The 21,309-nt window shown below is 39.5% G+C and overlaps 1 protein-coding gene across 2 annotated transcripts; it reads right to left on the reverse strand.

Annotated features, from left to right (window-relative positions):
- Window positions 1–1,095: 1,095 nt before the first annotated feature.
- rhpn1 (rhophilin, Rho GTPase binding protein 1) lies at window positions 1,096–19,981 on the reverse strand. 2 transcript variants are annotated; one of them, XM_084910147.1, is made up of 16 exons: window positions 19,766–19,981; window positions 19,475–19,574; window positions 16,625–16,740; window positions 11,914–12,042; window positions 11,180–11,255; window positions 10,728–10,805; window positions 10,431–10,555; window positions 9,796–9,962; window positions 8,587–8,774; window positions 8,348–8,504; window positions 7,671–7,796; window positions 7,327–7,521; window positions 7,167–7,243; window positions 6,927–7,073; window positions 6,307–6,459; window positions 1,096–5,825 (listed from the first exon to the last, which is right to left on the reverse strand). In XM_084910147.1, exons 1-16 carry the CDS (start codon window positions 19,783–19,785, stop codon window positions 5,616–5,618), a joined length of 2,064 nt encoding a protein of 687 aa, XP_084766273.1. In that variant the 5' UTR covers window positions 19,786–19,981; the 3' UTR covers window positions 1,096–5,615. The 2 variants fall into 2 exon arrangements, with proteins under 2 accessions (XP_084766273.1, XP_084766272.1); XM_084910146.1 differs by having other exon boundaries at window positions 1,096–5,828.
- Window positions 19,982–21,309: the final 1,328 nt, after the last annotated feature.

Here is a 21,309-nt window from a genome sequence, read left to right on the forward strand (position 1 = left end):
CCAAATATTTATGACAGATTTTATTTATTTTTTTAACAGTGATGGAAACATTTCACGTGTGTCCTTCCTTTTGACACATAACACTGATGGATTTATCAGAAACTTCCATAATAACACCCTTAACAACAGTGCAGCAGAGGTGGGCATTCTCTGCATAAAATGACATAAACATGTATTCTGGGCCTAAAGTGGAACTTTGCAAGGTAGGAACCAAAGGCCCTGGTGCAGAATGTAGAAATAACAAAGTAGAAATGAGTCATGTACAAAATTGTTTTAGCTTTACTAGATTTACTTTCTTTACATGTAAGCTGTGGGCAGGTAACCTGTGCTGCTGCTTCTGAGGTTTGGTATGCTTTGTGGATGTACCCAACTTTACCCTGTAGCATAAGAGCAGATATTACATAAGCCTTTGTGGTTGGTTTCAAACCCTCCAGCCAGAATACAGCTGTGTAAAGGTGGAGTTTGATAAGTGATACTAAAGAGAATACTCAGCAGACTGTGCGCTACACTGCATAGGAACACTTTGTATTTGCTGATATTTGTTGAGTTGTATGAAACGATTCATTTGAAAGTACAGATTAATTTTAATCGATACAGCTCCAATTCACAACAGTAACTTTAAGGTGCTTTATATTTTAAGGTAAAGACCACCAATCACACGACCCCCTATGAGCTGGATATACTTCCTCACATTTCATCTGAAAGACACACACCTGTGGTAATGAGACTGAAAACAGCTGAATTCAAAGATTAAAAGCTGTGGCTCAATGCATCATGATTCTATGATGTGTGCTACTGCATGTGTTACAGTAAATGCAACAGTAAGAATGGCAGCAGGTCATTATTCACTTTTATTGTATTTATTTAAGGAAAAAAGTACTGTGCAAATCCCCAAATGCAGTATTAGGGATGGTCACATATTCAGACAAAAACACAAATTCATTTCTCTTAAAAACAGTCAATGCCAAGCATTTACTCAAATGCACACACACACACACACACACACCGAAAGCCAGAGAGGACATAACAAAAAAAGTATTTGGGTCTAATCACAATAAAAAGATTTAAAAAGTATTTTCAAAGAGTTCAAATCTATTTTTCTAATGCCATAAACAAAGTTTTTGTAGTGATAGAAACACATAGTCAACAGACATAAATCTATGTCATTGCAAAATAATGCAGCGCATCTGCAGGTTGCAACACCTTAAATTTAAGCTGGGAGCTGTAAATACAATTATGAAGCCAATTTAAGACTTACTTAATAATCACACAATTCAGTACAGACAAGGAAAAAAATGAATTTCTATTAACTTAATCTCAACTTTTACTAACTCCAAACGAAACAACAAGTTGGGCCAGCGCCTCTTCAACAGTCAGCAGTGGCTTCTGGCCCTGGCAGATCCCCAAAGAAAGCAGAATGGATTTGCAAGGGGTGGCTGTGATTGTATACCGACTAAATGCTAATGACGCTTTAGGATCGGGGATCGGAAGTTAAATGTAGACAGTGAGAGAAATGAATCTAATGTTGAAGGCTTGTAATGAGTAGTGACACTTTGATGGTACACATTTTAATTCACAGGAATAGGGAGTGACTGAAAATTCAGAAAAGCAGGTTTGGGATGAAATGAACCAAATTTCTAAATCTAGTCATGTTAAGTCAAAGACAGCAGTTGCTTCTTATCTAAGATGGTTATGTCAAACAAGGTTGGGTTGTCTACGTGAATGAAAATGGATCTCTTGATGATTCATGCCTCTGGAAAAGAGCCACTATTATTACCGAACAAATTTGAAAACAGCTGATGTTGGCTAGAAGAAACTTTTCTGACTGAACTTGGGTCGTTTGGTGTAGAACCGCATTCTGCCATAAAACCGCCAAAACTGGCTGGATTGCCATTTGTGCAGTGCTAAGTGTTGTGCTGAAAGTGCAGCTGGCGGGCAACTGTGGAGATGATCCAGTGAGAGCTGCCGCCGTGTCTGCAAGTGTGTGGTCACGTTTCTCAGTGGTTTCTGTCTGAAATGGCTTGATCCCTAAGAAACAGGGTGTTACGGATTTGAAAGCATCAGAAGTTTAACTTATCAACATTGGGTGCAAGTAAACCAAAGCCGCGCAGCAGCGGTTCATCAACAATAGGTAGACTGCTTGAGGAGCTATCTGCATTTCCTGCATATAAATGTGTAATCTGAAGGAAAGGAACAAGATCTCATACTGCAGAAAATCCCATCTGGTTTCCATTTATAGTCAGAGCACTACTGATCAAACACATTTGACCACATAACTGCATGCAACAATGCTTGCAGAGAACGGAAATGCAATGATAAGACCACTGAGTAATACTTTCTGACAAAGATTTAGCTTTCGAGTGAAGGAAGATGGAAGAAAGTCGTGGCCTAGATGTACACTGGCCTTGCTTAAGCTGTGAAAACAGAGAGCTGAAATCAGGTGCTGGATTGTAGCAACGTTCTTTCATTTGAATCAGTTTCCTACAGCACCTGAACTGATAAGGGGTGTGAGTATATTTCCCATACAGTAGTAATATATATTGTCCTTTCAGAAGACAGTACATGCTATATTTCATAACATGTAATTGCTAAATTTTATTGGGGCTAAACACAGTACAGGAGAATGCTCAACAAATACAAATTAAGCAGACAAATATAACAAGTAGAATAGGGAAAGTGTATCTGGAAACCTGCTGACAATGTGAACTGAAATGTAATGGAAAAAATAGGATGTAGAGAAGCATATTTGGTAACTCAGTGTCTCAACAGGGAATTAAAAAATGTTTCAAAAGCAGGATGGAGGAAAGATTATCTGGCAGCCTCGGGTCAGAAACGGGTTATCAAGAATGTTCAAACACAGGATGGAGAAAATGAAACTGTTATCTCAGTTCCAGAAACTGGAGTAGTTGATGTTAGCGAACAGAGGAAAGAAATTAGCATCTCTGTGCTAACACAAGTGGAGAAAAGTAAATGTTAAATGGACTGGTTGTTATATAGTGCTTTTCTACTATAGCTGAGCAATCAAAGTGCTTTATACAACGTACCTCGTTCACGTCTATTCATACAAGCAATTTTTTCTATGCTTAAGTGCTTTCTTTCGATCTAACATTCATACTCTGGTGGGTGCATGAATCATGGTATCGCATCTCGAATAGTCTTCTTACTGTCAAAAGTGGCACAAAAGTTGGTCATTTTCAAAGGAATTTGAATATCATCACTGTGAAAAAAGTTGTCAGACCTTTTAAAACTATATTTAAGATTTTTTAGACGAAACATAAACCCAGATAAACACTAATTTTTGCTCTTGTCCCCTCATGCTTTCCACACTCATGACTATGGACCGTCATGTCACAGTGAACACGACAAACTCAAATAACATTCATTTTAAGGTGGAACAAAATGCTACTTCAAGTTGTATCAAAATTTTACAAAAAGTTCAAACAGCATTGATTTAAAGAAAGAAACATTTTCTCAATACAGCTCTTACAACTACAGATGCAACATTGGCTGTTTCTAACATACAGTACAGTGGCTGGACATTGTTAAACACAGTGGACTTTGGTGTAATCACACCTCATGTCATGCTTTTCCTACATGATCGCTCTTTATCACATTTGACATCCAAACACACATCCTCTCAATGTGAGTACATCATAGGCATTATTGTAAAACCTGAAACTACATTTACAAAATATTTGTCACAGTGCATTCAAAATACTAAAACTACATTAGAAAACAGAGCAAAGTTCAAGTGCTTTAGTCACCTAGAAATGATAAAACTAAACATAAAAAAATGATCTAAGGATTAATTCCAACATGACACTTTTAGTAATAAAGCCAGGTTGAACTGACTGTCTGAATTAATCCTAATCTGTTAAAAGCTGAATGTGCTTTCTGTCAGAAGTGAACAGATTAACTGTTGGAGGCCTTCAGTGGTTAATCACAGGTGACTGCTGGTCTATTCGGTCCCATCAAGAATACAGTACAAGAAATTTTGTACTTCCTTGCTAATTCTGCTCTATCTTCTTCAACAAATATTAACATTTAGAGAAGCTACTTTCAGCTGTATTTACAAGGGATCGTGGGTAGCACCACATTGGCAGGTTTTTACACCACATATCTCTTCTGACGCAACCCCAAAGTAATTTGTGTAAACCACTACACTCTGACAGAAGCTGTTTTTTTTCTTTATTCTTACCAAATAACTTTGCCAGCTGTATCAGGCAGAATTGTACAGTGCTTGAACAATGGGCTCTGCTAACACTGTTAACCTTGCATTTATTAACTAGAAGGGGATGTTGATCATAGTTGTTTGCTGAAAGTTCAGTAAAGTTCAGTAAAATGTATTTGTTTTCAAACAATTCCAAACAATTGAGGAAAATCATGCTTGAACCATCCCACAGTTTTCATTTTTTCACAGGTAACACACAGCAGTTTGCTTCAGATTTGTTCATACTGCTAGAAATATTCTGATTGATAACACCCACTCACTCACTCTATGTGAATTTACTGGACAGCCACCTGAACAAATGTCACACTGTGACATAATCTCCATAGTGGAGAGCCAACAGGGTAAAAAGCATTACATGTCTGATTTAGTTAATGTCTAGTGTTAGACTTTACATTCTCACGTGCAATTCTTTCTACTGATTTATTAAAAAATCTTATGCCTGCAGGTTGTGTGTGAAAACAGGTATATTATCAAAGTCTGTGGCACCCTGTCTCAGAGGAAACCAAGACAACAAAATGGGCTGTGTGGGTGATCATTTGTTGGTATCAACAAAACAGACCAGAGTCACTTTTAACACTTAAAGTGTGTCCATAAAGAAGGGTACTGTACAGCTGTCAGCTTCAACACAGCAAGCATGTATGTTTGTAAAGCCTTGAAATTAATTAAGAAGAAGCCTCAGTTCTGTTATTTTGCTCCCTTTATACTTTTGTGCTTTTATTTTTGTAGCTACTGCACTTATATGACATAAAGCTCATTGAAATTCTACAAATGTAACTTTGCTAGGCCCTGTGGAAAATTTGCATCTATTTACTCACACACTTACTGACTTTATATACATTGCCACCACATTCTTCCTAAACACACAATTTAAATTCAAAGTCAGGTTACCCCAGTGTAGGAACTGGGGACGCTGTTCAAGGCCTGTACAATGTAGACAGTCCCAAAAAGTGAAGCCATGGTATCTTGGATGTGGGCAGTGCCATATTGTGCTGCTCATTTGCAAACAGATCCTTCATAGTAGTGACTTCAGGTGAGAAATTACAGACATATTTCCACTATCGACTCCCCTACTGCGCAGTCTCTGTTAGAAAGATGCCAGGACACAATTCTGTGATACTTCAAATTCACTTTTGTACAATGGGTAAAAGTAATAAACATCATATTTCAATGATTAACTGACGAAGATGTCAGATATGCTGGAGTGTGCAAGAAGAACCTGGCACAGCACTTGTTCCTTGACTATACATGTTTTTTCTTTTCCTTTGTCCCAGCTTTGCATCATCACCTACCTCCTCAACTCAGGAGAGGCTGTTTCTTTGTGTCTGCTGTACTTGTACCGTGTGCTCCGCTGCTATTCCCTGAGTGATTCTTCTGAAGTCGTCTCCTAGTACATGGCCTCAGTGTCTCGGATGCTTCCGAACGACAAACTGAAAGCGCTTCCAAGTCTTTTTGTGATCGTGCTGCCTTCCCTCTTTTTCTTCCTGTTCCAGTTCAGCAAAGAGGCGGAGCTCTGGCCTTTAGCCCCAGACAGCAGACGATGCCGAGTGTTTTCTTTGTCGCTGCACAGCGACAGCATAACTGCCCTCCTCTCCACCTGCTAAGAAACAAAAAAGCATACACACAGGTACACAACCACTGAAACAGCAGCCAAACCCCACAGATATTTCCACAATTTAAGGAATCAAAGAAGAGACTTTCAGTTTTGATTCAAGGGTTTGAAAATAAAGTATTGCATTGCCCTGAGCCTTCAGGCTAATACTAGGTTAGTATAAAGATGGCTCAAATGTAATCAAATGACAAACACTCATATTCCCTTGTTTCAGCATTTTACAGGTGAGGGGTAAAAAGCAATCCATCAGAGAGACAGAAGGGTAAATTCTGAAAAAAGGTCACTGAGCATGGCCTTTTCATGCTGCTTATGCTGGAAAAGGGCTAGACATCCATGGAAAACAACAAAAAATAAATGCCACCAAAAAGCTTTGCAACAATTTATTGTTCTCTACGTCTCTACGAAGGAAGTTTATCTGAAATCTACATGCTTATGAATACCCTACATAGCTCATACACATATTTACCTGTGTATCATGTGAGTGTAATGTGACCACACTGATCTCCACCCCTCTGTCACTGCAGCTCTTCAGCATGTGGACCACCTCACCATGTTTGGCCCACTTACAGTCCTTTCCATCTACTGCTACTATGTAGTCTCCTTCCCTCAGTCCAGCCTCCTGAACACATCATGTAACATCATTAGTTCATCTTAATTACATGTTTTGACCTCATTTTTTTCATGCAAGTATGCAGGCCCGCAATATATTCCCACAATGAAGAAGGAGACAAAAGAAGGAAGTGTATTGCATTTTGTCTCCTTCATGTCCTTCACAACTCTTTTCTAAATAACAAATGAATGGCTCTTTTTTGCAGTTAACTACTTAATCAAGTTCAATTCAACTGTATTTATGCAGCACCAAATCACAACAGTCACCTCAAGGCACTTTATATTGTAAGGTAGACCCCATAATAATACAATAAGTAGACAGGAAAGCAGGTCTTAAAATATTTAAATCTTAGAATCAAACTGCAAATCAATTCCTTTTGAGAGGATAAAAATAGAATAGAAATAAGACTACAAGAATACAAGAGAAGATCTTTTCTTCTCACAGAATCTTCTCTAGATGTGCAGGGTATATCTCACCTCTGCCCAGCCTCCAGGCACCACTCCAGCCACCAGGACAGGAGAGTCTCCTCTGAGCGTGAGCCCCAGTCCTCCTTCTCTCTTATTCAGGCAGATCACACGCATCGGGCCCCAGCGAGCCCTCGCACAGAACACTGACAGTGGACCCTAGAGCATAAGAACAGGAAACAATTTTTAATGGTTACCTAACCTGGGTAGGTATCTGCCAAGTGTGTATTATTTCTTCCCTGTGGGACTTACCAGTCTTTGGAAGATATCAGTAACCTTGACTGTGGAGAAGTTGGGTGGAATGACGTCTGGTTTCTGGTGGGTATGAGCTGGTAAAGAAGCCAGTTAGTCACTATGATTTAATCAAACAGAAAATGTAATCATTGACTTTACGATTATACGTGACACTCACACTGTATCTCTGGGGCCTCTGCAATTTCATCAAAGTCGTCCTCTCGGTCGAGCTCTGAGTATTTGTCCAGGGAACGTTTGTGTGTGACAGAGAGCACATCCTGCAGGATATCCATCTTTCTCAGGATCTTGCACAGACTGTGGACACGCATGGCCTCCTCATGTCTGATTACAGCACGCCGCAGGTGGGCCTTACCTTCATGTAAGCAGAAATTATTATTAAAAAATAAAGGTTTCAAAGAATGGGAATATAACTATTCAAGTTATAACATGAGCATTTTGGTTCATTTTCAAGATGCTTGCACAACGCAGCTCATAGCAGCTACGTGATGAATACAAACTCACCAAGTTTTCGTCTTTTTTCAGGATCTCGAAGAACCTGGCTGAGTTGTGACCCAGCAGGAACACTGGCATGGCACTGAAGGAAGGCCTTCTCAGCTTCCTCCTCCTCTTCCTCCCCTCCTGCCAACACTATGGAAAAAATATATACAGCTAAGATCTGTTTAGAAATGCTAATTAGGTGAGTATTATCTCTGGAAAAGAATACAATAAAGTTAGGTTTATTGGGTAAATCACTAGAAATGTCAGTTTTCTTCTTCAAAACACAGTGTTTTTGATGCTGCATAGGTGATACACAGGACAGAGGTGTACTCCATAAGTGACAGAGGAAAACAGCTTTGTTGATGAATTTGCCTCATTAGGCATTAACAGACTGCTGACAAGATGACAAGCACAGACAAGATAACGTCTCACACTGCCCGCTGGATCAGTCTGACACCACTCTCACACCACCAAGAATGTCAGTCTTTGATAAAAAAAAATATTACATTACAGTCTGTTTATAAATTAGCAGCAAAAAGTGTCTTATGTATGTAACAAGCTTCAACTTGATTTTAAGACTTTTTAAAGACACAAGTGTACTGCTTTAATTCAAAATTAAATATAGCCAAGGCAGAAGGTTATCTACAAAACAAGAAGTATGAACTCTCCCTAATGAACATGTGAGTAAATTTTGTACTTACACATGTGGTCGCAGAGTGCAACAGCAGCGTAGTAGTGGGAAAGAGCGCGGAAGTGTTCAGATTTTACCTGAACCATGGACACCCATGAAAATGGCACGTAGTCCTTCATCAAAGGCTGTGTCATAGTCTGCTGCACTAACAAGTAAACATCTGACACCTACAGAAAACACACATGCATACAGTTAAACATAGGGCATTAAGGGCAATAACACAAACAAAGCACATATGTATTTACTCACCCGTGCAGCCTCCTGTGCCAGCCGGAGCTGGGAGGTAAAGTGCGTGTCCTGTGTGGTCAGGGTGATGCGCTCAAACACACACTCCTGTACCTGGGCAAGCATGAGCCGCACCAACATGCAGAGTGATGGACTACTCATGTCCAGACTTGGAGCGTTGGAAAAATTCTCTTTAAGATAATTAAATGCACCTACACATTAAAAAATAAATAAATTACCAATAAATACATTACCAATTAGCCATGTGAATTCAAACATCCTGATATCAATGTTTATTATATCAAAAGTATATAATAAAAACAACTGAACAAAAGCTTTAAATTTACAGGATTGGGTACCTCAAAATCATCAATAGCTGATTATAAACAACAACAAAATCTGTTATATTAATGGCAATCTTCTTGTTTTGGCTGCTCCTTTTAGGGATTGCCACAGTGAATCATCTGCCTCTATCTCGCCCTATCCCTAGCATTGTCTTCTGTCACAGCAACCCTCTGCACGTCCTCCTTTGCTCCTCTGAGGTCTTCTCCTTTTCCTTCTGCCTGGAAGCTTCATCTTCAACATCCTTTACACAATATATCCACTATCCCTCCTCTTTACATGTCGCATTCTTCTCTGTCACTCCTGACTTACTCATGCAATATCACATTTCCTATTCTTGGTACCCTAACACATGCGTTCTCTAGATCCAAAAAGACAACAGTGAAGCTCTTTTTGACCTCCATCAATACTCTCAAAGCAAACATTGCATGTGTAGTTCTTGCCACGAAGCCAGACTGCTGCTCGTTGATCAAACCTCTTCTTAACCTAGCTTCCACAACTCTTTCCCTTAGCTTCATGTATGGCTCACCACCTTTATCCCTCTCTGCTCATGCCTAGCTACAATCTACAGAACACTGCCTTTATCTCACAGTCTCCTTTATCTTGCAGTTTGCACATTCGGCATAAGGGTTAGTATGCAGTCATTGTTAACCCAGACCCGACAAATTCAGAATGAAAAATTCATTTTTTATGATCTGCATCTTTGATCTGGTCAAGATTTTACATCAGCTGCACTTCCTGATGCAACCCTCCCTATTTATCTGGACTTGGGACCAGCACTAGGACTATATTGCCTTGTGCTGTTTTGCGTAAAAAACATGCCCCTCGTATTTGAAGGCTCACAAAACGAGAAATCAAGTATTTTGATGTATGATTTTGCCATTGTGCTACCTGCAGCACGCTGAAAAGCATCTATAGCTCGGTCTATGCCAGCTGTTGCAGAGCGGTCCTGTCGTGCTCCGATCTGCGTGTACAGGGCTCCGATGTTGAACAACACACTTCCCTTCTCGAAGGCCAGCGCACGCTGACACGATGGAACGCCAGTCAAAGAGTCATACCTGAATGACAAACGAAAAGGGAACCACCAATGAGCAAAGCCCCTCCAGAGTTTAAGCTGCTGGAACAAAAGTGTCTTCATCGACTATTAAGCTTAAGTTTTTTTTTTACAGTCATGGAATGAGACACTGCCATCCATGCTCTGCTTCATAATTAGCACCTTCAAGCTCAACTAAAATTTGTAGCCAACCACTTAGAAACATAAATGAGATTTTAATTCTGGAAAAATGGTTTTATGGTCACATTACATAAATCTGTCCCTGGAAAACAACTATTGAATGCTTCGATTTTCTCCTGAAAGAGAGAGCAGCAGTAAGGCACCAGGATGTAGTAACAACACGGCTAAAGTGCACATTTAAAAAGCTGTTCCTTTGCCCATTGTTATTTTACTGCATATTGCACATACTGTAAAATGCATGTTAATGATTATGATACCCCTTCAGTATTTAAATTATGCTATCATATAATACCAGTGGAAATGAACACCCAGATTCTTCTGAGCAGAGAAGAAGCGTTGATCCAGGTAGTACAGCTGATTGTAGTACTCCATTAGCAGCTCCAGACCGGCCTGGTTTCGACTGGGTGTACGCATGGCCTGATTGAATCAACAATAAACTAAATGTTAACACTCATTTAATGTCAGCTACAGACAGCCTAAAAGAGACGTCAACTTTAAATAAATCAATACTTTTCATTCCACTTGTTTTTCTACCCATGATGAGCAGAATGTTTACTCTGGATTAAACTGTATGGGTGAATTTATTAACCTGTCTAAGTTCCATAAGCTCTTTGATTTCCTTGTCATAGAGAAAGCTGTCCTCCCCATAGTGCTCACATATGAAGTCCTGTGAAGGCAGACAGAGACACGGTGACAAAAAAATTATCTTCACGTGTCCACATGAAGATGATTTTGGTTATTCTTCCATACTATCTGGAAAAAGGAAAGCAAATAAGCACAAAAATATGATATTTCATCAAACTACCCATCTGTGTCAAATGTTTAGTAATGAACAAGTAATGAAAAGAAGTCAGGCCAACTAATGTAAATTAGCATAAAAATATAAACACTGCTTGTAAAATACGCTTAAAAACATTGATTCAGTAACTTTTATTAGGATACATTTATTGCAATAATTTTTTACTCAAACACAAGTTTTTCTTGAAAAGAACAACAAACTGGATAAATAAAGAGAAGGAGGTAGATAGATGCTGACTTCACCTTGATAGCAACAGTGACATCCACCTCTTTGGTTTCTTTTAAGCCAAGTGGGATCATTGGAACATTGACAGCCTCACTACAAAAAGAAATTAACAGAGGTAGTGTAGGTTTCGACAATGACTGCTGCTGCCATCTGCTTGTTTTCAAAACCAGCGAGCACTATTCTCAGTGCTTCATCCTGCTAATCAGCAAAGCTAAAGCCAAGCAGTAAGCCTGTCACCCCCCACAGTTACCTACTGCCATTCACAATAACAACAAATGTGCACACTGCCACCACAGGGTTATTGACTATACTCTAATCAGGGGATTTTTCCCTCACACGATACGGAGCCGTGGAGGCAAAAATCTTATGGCTGTGACAGAATGCATGACACATATGTGGATGCTTTTTTCCTTTAGTCTCTTTAAATAAATGTGACTGAAACCCAACTTTGACTTAAACCCCATCCTATTATTAAAAAACAATTTTTTTTGTTTTTTAACAAAAAAAATTGGGTTTTTTTGTTAAAAAAAAAAAAAAATTTCTTTTTTTAAATTTTAAATAGAAATGTTATCTTCTAAGGACCAACACATAAAGTGGTCATCACAAATATCCAAGTACAAGGAGGTTATACACCCAGTGCCAGCATCACTACAAAAATATAATGGATGCTTGTTTTCCCCAATTATAATGATCATTAGTCTAATAAGCACGGCCTGGAATTAATGGGACAAATACGCATGCATTTGTGCACCTGTCTGTCTGGTAGACGTCCATGCTGCTGTTAAGTTCCTCCAGCTCCTCTTTGAGCAGCTGCAGGTTGGAGTTGACAAAGCTGAGCTCTAGAGCCACCGTCTCCTTCACCTTGTTGTTGGTTGTCGCCCTGCAGAATAAAACACAAAGACGTCCAGGTGTTTTGTTTTGTTTTTCAGTTCTCAATACTTCTTTGTGGGCTTTCTAAAAGCAGTACTTGGGCTGATTCCTAATCTGCTTTGTCGTAGAGCCCAGTATCACAATTAGAACAACACAGCTAAAAACTGACTTGCTACTTTCATTCAGTATTAGTGGATGCAGCAAACTTTTCTGAGAACATAAATTCAGGATGGGGTGAAGGCACAAAAAGCCTCTCTTTAATTTATGCAGCTCTCTCCACCTTCTCCTCCCTCTGTCAACCACTATTCATTCACTTTCTCCAGTTCACCCCCCAAAAACAATGAGAGGGTCGATGACTAATGCCAGCTCATACTTCTATGGGGTACACAATGTTCCCGGAAATCTGAAGCATCTCTAGTTTACTATGTTGTTGTTTAGAAAAGTGGTAGAGAATTCCTCCATTATTGGTCCTAAACAGTGCACAAAATTATTGGGACTTTGCAGTCATAAAGACATTCTATCCATGAAGGAGAGAAATGCATCAAAATGGGCACTGTGTCAAATTCACAGAAATGTAGAAGAAATGGTTGAGTTTAGATGAACTGAAAAAATAAAGGTCTGCAACATCAAATTTACTTACATTTCCTCTGGCCCATCTATCCACCCCATCTATTCTGTATCCTGTTTTAGCGGGAATTCTGGTGTCAGTTTTGGAGATGTTTCTACAAAATCCACGTCGCCAAAATCCAAGTTATCGATTTCACAAGACTTTCAGAAAACTTACTCTGACCTTGAGAGTGAGGTCACTGAGAACTCATCCAAGATTTTCAGTAGATGCACCTGTGGTATGAATATGAATACACTGTCGCATTCTGGAGTTATCATATTCAAAAAAAATCAGAAAACTAAACCTCTGACCTTGACTTTGAGGATTCAAAATCCTCAGATATTTCTAGGAGATACACTGATGATATCAATTTGTAGCTCCTACGTCGCCTTGTTGTTGAGTTATCACATTCACAAGCTTTTCAGAAAACTACCCCTCACCTTTGACCTTTAGGTTGAGGTCACTAAGACTCAAACTCATCCGAGATTTTTGGTAGATGCACCTATGGCATTTGAAAATCCTAGGTGACTTCCTTCTTGAGTTATCACAAACTTAGGTGTCCAGCCTGCCCAGCTGCCCATCTGCCCACCTGGAGGGATGACTACAACACCCCATCAGCCTTTTATGGCTGAGCGGTAAAGAGCTAAAAAAAACATATGTTTGAGTGTTTATCTTGAAATAGCACTTCATCTTCAGTTGCATATACCTGTTACCAGAACACTCACATCACTTTGAATTTGAAAAATTTGTGGCACTTTTTCCATGTTATCCTTTAACACATGACCAATCTCAGTTCAAACACACAACTGAAGCTCACTTTTGAGGACTTTTTAAATCAGGTTAAGCTTTCCAGTTAGACCACTTCAGCTTCACCTCTCTCCTCATCTGTCACTGCCTCTCCCAGTCTCACACACACACACACCTATATGTAGGATCAAGCCAGGGCCAATCTGATTAGTCAGCATTAAAAAGGCTGCCAAATATCCCCTTCACACACATCCACTTACACACACAACATGCTGCAGCGCCAGAAGGGTAACACAAGTATTTCTTGCTTATGAGATGAAGAATCAGAGAAGTTTAAATGTTAGAAGTTTTTTTTTCCCGTGGCCATAACACATTTTAATTTTTTAAAAGCACTAACCAAAGCAGAAACAGAAAACAATGTTCTGATATCATTAAGAACAAACTGATCGACAAAGTCATTAAAAAACTGAACAATAGTCCTTGTCACATGACCTGTAAATAGTGTCTCTGTATGTTTTTACTAACTTGTGTTTAACACCAACCTGCCAGAGGGTCTGCAGATGGAAATTAGCCCAAGGCTATACAAATGCAGGCCATATAATCTGGCATATTTACATTTGTTTAAGTGTTCATTAATATGTATTGCCCCTCTTTCTAAATAAATAAATAAAATAAATTTAAAAAAGCACCTGTGAGATAAGAAAAATAAAATACCTCTGGGGTCTGCATGGACCCCTGTCGCTAGGATGATGTTTAAACAACATTACAGCCCCTCAGCTGAGCTCCTACATGCAGCACAGAACATGACGTCTTCATTAGCCAATCACAAACCCTGATTAGTGACACCCCCTCCCCTGTATTTAATTAGCATCCCAAACCCCCTACACACAAACACACACAAACATCGACTCCCACACACCAGCACTAATACCATGACACAGTTCCACAACAGTTTCACAACAAGTGAAGTGCAAGTGAAAGCTACATGTTTTTGTGTGTGTGTGTGTTCATGTGTCTATGTGTTCCACTTCACTGGAAAAAGAAGGACAGAAAAAAAAGGTCTGACAGCACCAGACAAATAAGTGGGGGATGAGCTTGCCAGAGCACCGCTGGGAATCTCTGCATGGGAACAGGACGGGGGCAGACACAAAGCTAGCTGATTACAGGCTGACGGGCTGTGTGGGGGTCTTTGTCTATGTGACCGAGCGTCCCAATAGAACGGGAGAGAGTGCTTGTTTTATATCCAGTAAACTGAGTCATCACCTTTCGGGATAAGAGCCTAAATCAGGTCAAATGTGGAGCTAGGGAAACATTGAAAAGACAAATAAAAAGAACTTAACACCCTGTTACACAGTAATTACTTTAAGGACTGTTTCATCATTTAAAACATTTAGAAAACAAAACAGCAACAGCCACTGCAGTCAGGCCACTCAAACTGGCTTGACTATGAAATAAGAATTTGCAAATAGAACGACAGATAGGTCATCAAAAGAGTAATTTATTAATCTCATATCAGCTGTGGTTTTCTACACTAACTAAACTTATGGGAGCATTTTGAAGCATCGTAATAATACAATAAAATAATACAGAAAGTACAGAGTAAATAAAAAAGAAAGAAGAAAGATTTTTTTCAACTTTACCAGTTGTTGCAAAAACAAGTCCTGAGACAACAGTGAGTCTGTCTTAAATTAAAAACATGGTTATTTTGATTAGATTAGATTTTAATGCGGCACCACTGAGGAAGCAGAAAGGAGCTCTTTGCTTTAATTAAGTGGCTCCTCCTACTCCTCCTCCCGAATAGTCCTGGAGCAGCAGCATGTCCCATGTCTTTCCACAGACTTTTGCACAGCGGTCTGCTCATACTTTAAACATTCTAAAACTGCCACAGCAGAGGTTTAGAGCAAATGTATCCACATACTTCATGCATATACTCTGAGGCTCTGTACTAATTTACCTCTGAGTGGGCAATAAACATGGACGTGTTGAGAATGAGTTGAGGAGACAGAATATAGAGGAGAGCCATGGAAAGACACTGGACAAAGATGATGCCAATGTCCTCGGAGGCAAGACCTTGATGCTATGTGAACATTTCATTTTTAACTTCGTTCACTTTCCTCACCAGTAAAACTCTGGTTTGTGTGAATGACAACTGGCTGCTTCAAGACACAGGGCCAGCAGTTCAGAGAGTTGGGAGATTAGCTTCAGTGGTGCTCATGCTGCCAAAGTATGCAGTGTTCACTCACTGTTTTGTTTGAAAAAAGCATTAATACAAAAAAAGCAAAAATTTGCACAACAGGGAGGAGATAAACCAGCACAAGCACATAAACAGCCATATTCACACACAGTGAACACAAACAGAGCTGTAAAACTGGGTGGTGCTGGTGTGTGTGTTTCTTTAGGATGGGAGTGATCTCTGACCTTTTCCCATCAACCGACTGAACCAAAAATGTGAGGCAACTAACAAAGACGACAACACAGATGGCACCTGAATGGCATTTCTCACAAAATCAAACAGAAAAAGTTGCTGTGTGACGAGTGAATATACATTATATTTAAAGCAACTGTGATACAGCTGACAAACACAAAGCTTCACAATTTTTTACCCATGGGATTGGAAAAGCAGCTCAACACTACAGCACTGCATCACTTATTTCCAAGAAGATTCGTGTCCATTTTTGCCTCTCCAAACTGTGAAACAGACACGCATGCAGATGTTGCATTACTAGAAGGAGGAAATAATCTATTTAAAGCCACGAAGTTGGTAGTGAGAAAAATGTATGAAGTACATTCCAGGGTCCTTAATCATCAAAATTGATTAAGCTAGGCAGCTAATATGTATATACATATAACTGTTAATGTTAATGTAATAATGTCTGTTTAAATGCTTTTCCACGATTATGTTCATGTTGGCTTGAAATAAAATATCTTCCTCTGCCGTTACTGCAACTTCTGTGCGCATGTACGTGAAATGGACACCGTGGACTGCTATGTCTATTTCACGTTCTATTGTGATATCGGGTTGCAACCACCCTACCTATGGGAGTAAGCTAAAGTTCCTGGAGAGAACATGCAAACTCCACACACACAATAGATTCAAACTCAGGTCCTTCTTGCTGTGAGGCAGCAGTGCTAACCACTGCACCACCGTGCTGCCCTCGTGTAACATTACAACAGAAAAGTAATTAAAAATAAAATAAAAATTGCGCATGCAATGTTCTGATCCGTCGCAATGTCTCACCTGAACAGGTTCTCCGCTCCAGTTCTCATACGCATCTCCTTGTTGATCTGCTGGTTGATGCGAGCCCGTCGATGCTGCAGTTTACTGCGCTGAGTCTGAGCCAAAGGATCACAGCCCTGCAGATGAAATAAAGAAATGGAGGAGGTAAAAGAATTACTGAATGACCAACTACAAAAGTTGCATTTCCCACAGAATTAGACTATCTTAATTAATCTACTCACCGGCAAGAAAGCAAACCCTTTTCCAAGCAATAGCGTAAATGATGCTGTATGTTATAAGGGTGTAAAGGTTATGGGGTTATCGTTTTTATCGGTAACTCGGTTTCCCTGGGTCTTTCCATTATGTGTTATGAATAAATCTTCTATTTTTTTGGTACCAGTACTGGTTTTATTTTTGTTATATTTATCCGCGACACCTTAAAGGCCGGTCCATGAAAATATTGTCGGACATAAACCGGTCCGTGGCGCAAAAAAGTTGGGGACTGCTGCTCTAAGCACAACACAGATACTTCCAGACACCAGTTTAAAACCATCCAGTTGACTACAGGATGAGAAACTCAAGCAGCTGACTAATATCAAAGATAGCAACAAAAGAAACTGGCAAGTGGACCAGACTGTAAAGAAACACAATGGTAAGGGCATGTGAACTTCCACTAATATCGTTATCAAGTCCTTGTATGAGAAACACTGGAGTCTGGAGAGGAAGCTGAATGATATCGAGCCTTAGAGAAACACAAAGTGGAAGGGTCAGGGCTGGTTGAGTTAATGAATTTGCAAAACTGGAGCAAACTGATGTAGTACCAGTAAATCCATCATGGAAGCTGCTGAAAAACCTAAAACTTAAAAAAAAGACAGCTACACTAGACTACCAAATATACTTGGTGGCTGTTAATATATTTTGGCAGTCTGCCCAAGAAAACACAGAACAGCTGTGCAAATGTGACAACATTACCTCATGCTGTATGATCTGAGTAAGAAGTACTGGAAGCAGCTGGCAGACTTACAACCAGCTAACTAATGTTTTCCCCGATGGAAATTATCCTGTCCAAAAACACACGCTAAAAAAAAAGAAACCGTAACAGACACAGCCACAGTGGGGATAAGATTTGATATATCGAAAATAAATCTCAAACAGACTGCGGCGCAGTGAGAAATTACTTTTTATTTTTTTTAAGCCTTCCTGTTTTCACATGACACTAACCCCAGTTTTACCATGGCACCATGGCATGTCATTACTGCCAGTGGAGAGCAGTCTGAAAGAATTACTTCACACTACAAACCCGGTATAGCATAGAGATGATGGACGTGACAACACGTGAAGGTCATTGTGACTGCTTAACATGATAATACTGTGCCACAACAAAGCAGAGGACATACATTCTCTCAGAAGATAAAAAACTTTAACAGGATCTGTACATGTGTTTGAAGATTTAACAGCTTTTTAAAATCTTGCTTCAACAGAGGCAATTTGCTCACAATACTTTAAGAACTGCCTCACAGCTGGTAATTTGTGTGCTCACTAAAACCAGACATGTGTCATACAGTACAGCACACTTTCACACTCTGAGGTAAACAAATGTACAGTTACATGACAGATGGCGGAGCTGTACTGTAAACAAGCTGAATACTCCCTTTTTCTTATGCCCTACTGCTCCTTCCATCTTCTTCTCTATCCCTCTTCCAGGAATCTCAACAGTATATAGTTGTTATGTTTGTCTCTCTCTTTTTCTTCATATATCTCTTTACCTCCCAGTAAAGGAGTTTGTTTAACATGCGCACATCAAGTAACCCTCCAGTGAACTGAACTGATCTCCCACGGCAGGGCAGGTTACAAAGACTGAAAATCGTACTTCTGATTGCTTTGGTCACTAACAGACTGGTGCACGGAAGATGCTGACTGTCTGTAAACACTTGCTGTTTACTCTCCAAGCATTAGAGAAACTTGTGAAAATGTGAAAAACTGCCAACAGGAGGCAAAGAACATTTGCCTTCAACGGTGAAACTTCTGCCTCACTGCTGAAAGAAACACATTTTTAAAAATTGCAAATTTTTTGGAAGGCAAATGCTCACTCATTTTGCTTCTTGCTTTTCACAGACAACTTGGCAAGTAGTTTGGAATTATTTGCAGACATGTCACAATCCTCCAGGTACACTACTCGCAACTGTGGCACCCAGCTAATGACTAAAGCAACCACCAAGAGGTTTTTGGTACAACACACTATTATATACATACAGTAAGCAAAGTAACTACACACTGCTGTTAATACAGCATGCATAGATTATATATCATCTATTATTTTTTTATTGGTAAAAGTGACAACTAACAGTTTGGTAAATGTATATTCTGTGATTTACTTATTTGTTACATTTTATTTAACAATGTCAGGAAAGCAATGTTTCAGGGGATCCTGATGTCACACAGTCTCATAAAAATAAATAAATTACAGACTAATAATTTAACAGTGGTATACGATCAGCACTCTGTGAACATCTACAGGAAGCCAAGGTATATGTATATAGAGAGCTAGATCAGTTCAGCCCTTCTCTGATGTATTGGGATGGTCACTATGTCAAAACTCAGAAAATGTGGTCAGTGAAAACATGTGCTCTTTTTCCCAATAATGTGGGTATTATCCCTGCTGTTAACTTTCTTTGTTCCCTAAGTTAAAGTTTACATTTGCCAATTTACATGATTATCGATGACATTCAGGTTTCATGTTCTGTAGTTTAATTACAGGTCCAATAAGATCCCCAAGTGAAGCCACACAGCATTATCACGTGGACTGTATTCTAATTTTACTTATCCAGTATTTTTTTATTTGAAATGAATGTAAGAGTGTGGGTGTCTGACCTTGCGGATGCTCCCACTGTGGCTGCCATCTGTGGGTAAAGTCGACGGGAATTCGTCGTCGTCGTCAGAGGGACCATCTGACAGGGACATCTCAAACTCTCTGCAAAGATTCATGTCAGCATTTTTATTACACTCAGGCACGTTTAGACGCACTTCTCATACACCACCGCACTCTTGGAACACGACTCTTAGCTTAACTCGCCATTTTAAAACGTAAATTTTATCCCAACGTAAACAAAACAAAAATGTCCTCCCCAAAAAGCGTTAATTTGGCTAACATTAATCGCTTGCCTTATCGCTGGCTCCTCCATCGTCAAGCTACAATACCGGCGACCAAAAAGTCTCTACATGTCTCCCAACTTTCCCACCACTTTGTGAATTTCCAAGAAAGCGTACTACTCCAAAAACAGTCAACCGCAGATTAACTTTTTTACTCCTGAAAACAACTAAGCTTTCGCTTTAATGTACAACGTCGTCCGCACGACTCTTCCCGACGTGTGTGCAGCTGGGAGCGCTTACTCACAGAGGCGGGCCGCGAATGTAGAAGGTAGCCAATCATGTTGCAGCTTCTAAGACGGACAATACATGAAACAAATCATAGGGGAGGTTGGGACGGAACAACGATCCGAGGTGACCAATTGCGAGTCGCTCGTGGCATCTCCCATACTCCGCGAGTCGTTGCTATGGTAACGGCAGGGCTTTGGCTTCTGTGTGTGGGCCTCGGAAAGATTACAGAAGCTCCGCCTCAACCTAGGACTGAAAACAAATTTCCACATTAGATCACTTATTCTGTTATTCATTGTCTCCGTGCTCTGTTCTGCTGTTGTCATATGGCAGCGTTTTTGCACTTTACATACATTCTAAGTTAAATTGTTTTTAACAATTTAACTTAGAATGTATGTAAAGTTCATCAACAGGAAACGCTAATAAACAGGTTACAACATAGGTTACAACAAGGTTACAAATAAAAAAAAATATTGAATATGATGTAATAAGTTGGGTTTTATTCTGTAAATGGTGATAGAGTTTTTGTTTTATACGCTAAGTCTATATCTGAAGAAGCCACGGCAGAGAAGAAGTGGGTTAAAAAGCTCAATACTTGCATGTAACAAAACATGCAGGAAGGTAAGGTGGCTTAAACATGCATCCCTCCTAATGGTCAGCAGGGGGCAAATCCTCTCGATGGGTAGTAGTCTACGAGAAACCGACGCTTTTCAGCACTTTCCTGGTGGGTTTATGGCCTTGAGGAGTCTTTACCCTTCACAGATTTTCCGTAAGGCAAAATAAATTTTTCTTAAAACCATCGTCCAGCAGATGTCTTTTTAAAAGATTGTTACCAACCAAAGTGTATCAATGAAATAGGCTTTTTAAATATTACTGTTCTGTCTGTTGTTGGTTTATACGAAAATGAAACAACAAACATAAATTTAATAATAATGCTTAATAATAATAATGGTAATAATAGTAATGGTAATAATAATGCTTTTAATAAGCAGTAACACATGAAAGGCAATCTTGTTTGTTTATTAGTCACGAGAGGATGTCACATAAAAACAGATGAAAGAGGCAAAATTATGTGCCATAGTCAGGGGTTAAAGTGGGCATGTTTTTATTTATTTGTTTTGTTTGTTTGTTTTGGCACTACATTGGAATGACTGTGGGTGTCCATAAGTTGTGGTACTTCAGCATCTAGCTAGCCCTGCAGAAGAAGAGTGAGCATAAGTGTGTAATTTTTTTGTGTCAGGACATTTTGAATGCAAAGGTCCAGCTGCTGTATTTCACAGGGAGAGAAAAGTAAGAGAGTTAAGTTTACTTAGACGTGGAGGAAGGTAAGA

This window comes from Perissodus microlepis, chromosome 17 (genome assembly GCF_051167445.1).
Source record: "Perissodus microlepis isolate ML-2025 ecotype Zambia chromosome 17, ASM5116744v1, whole genome shotgun sequence".
Lineage (NCBI taxonomy): Eukaryota > Metazoa > Chordata > Actinopteri > Cichliformes > Cichlidae > Perissodus > Perissodus microlepis.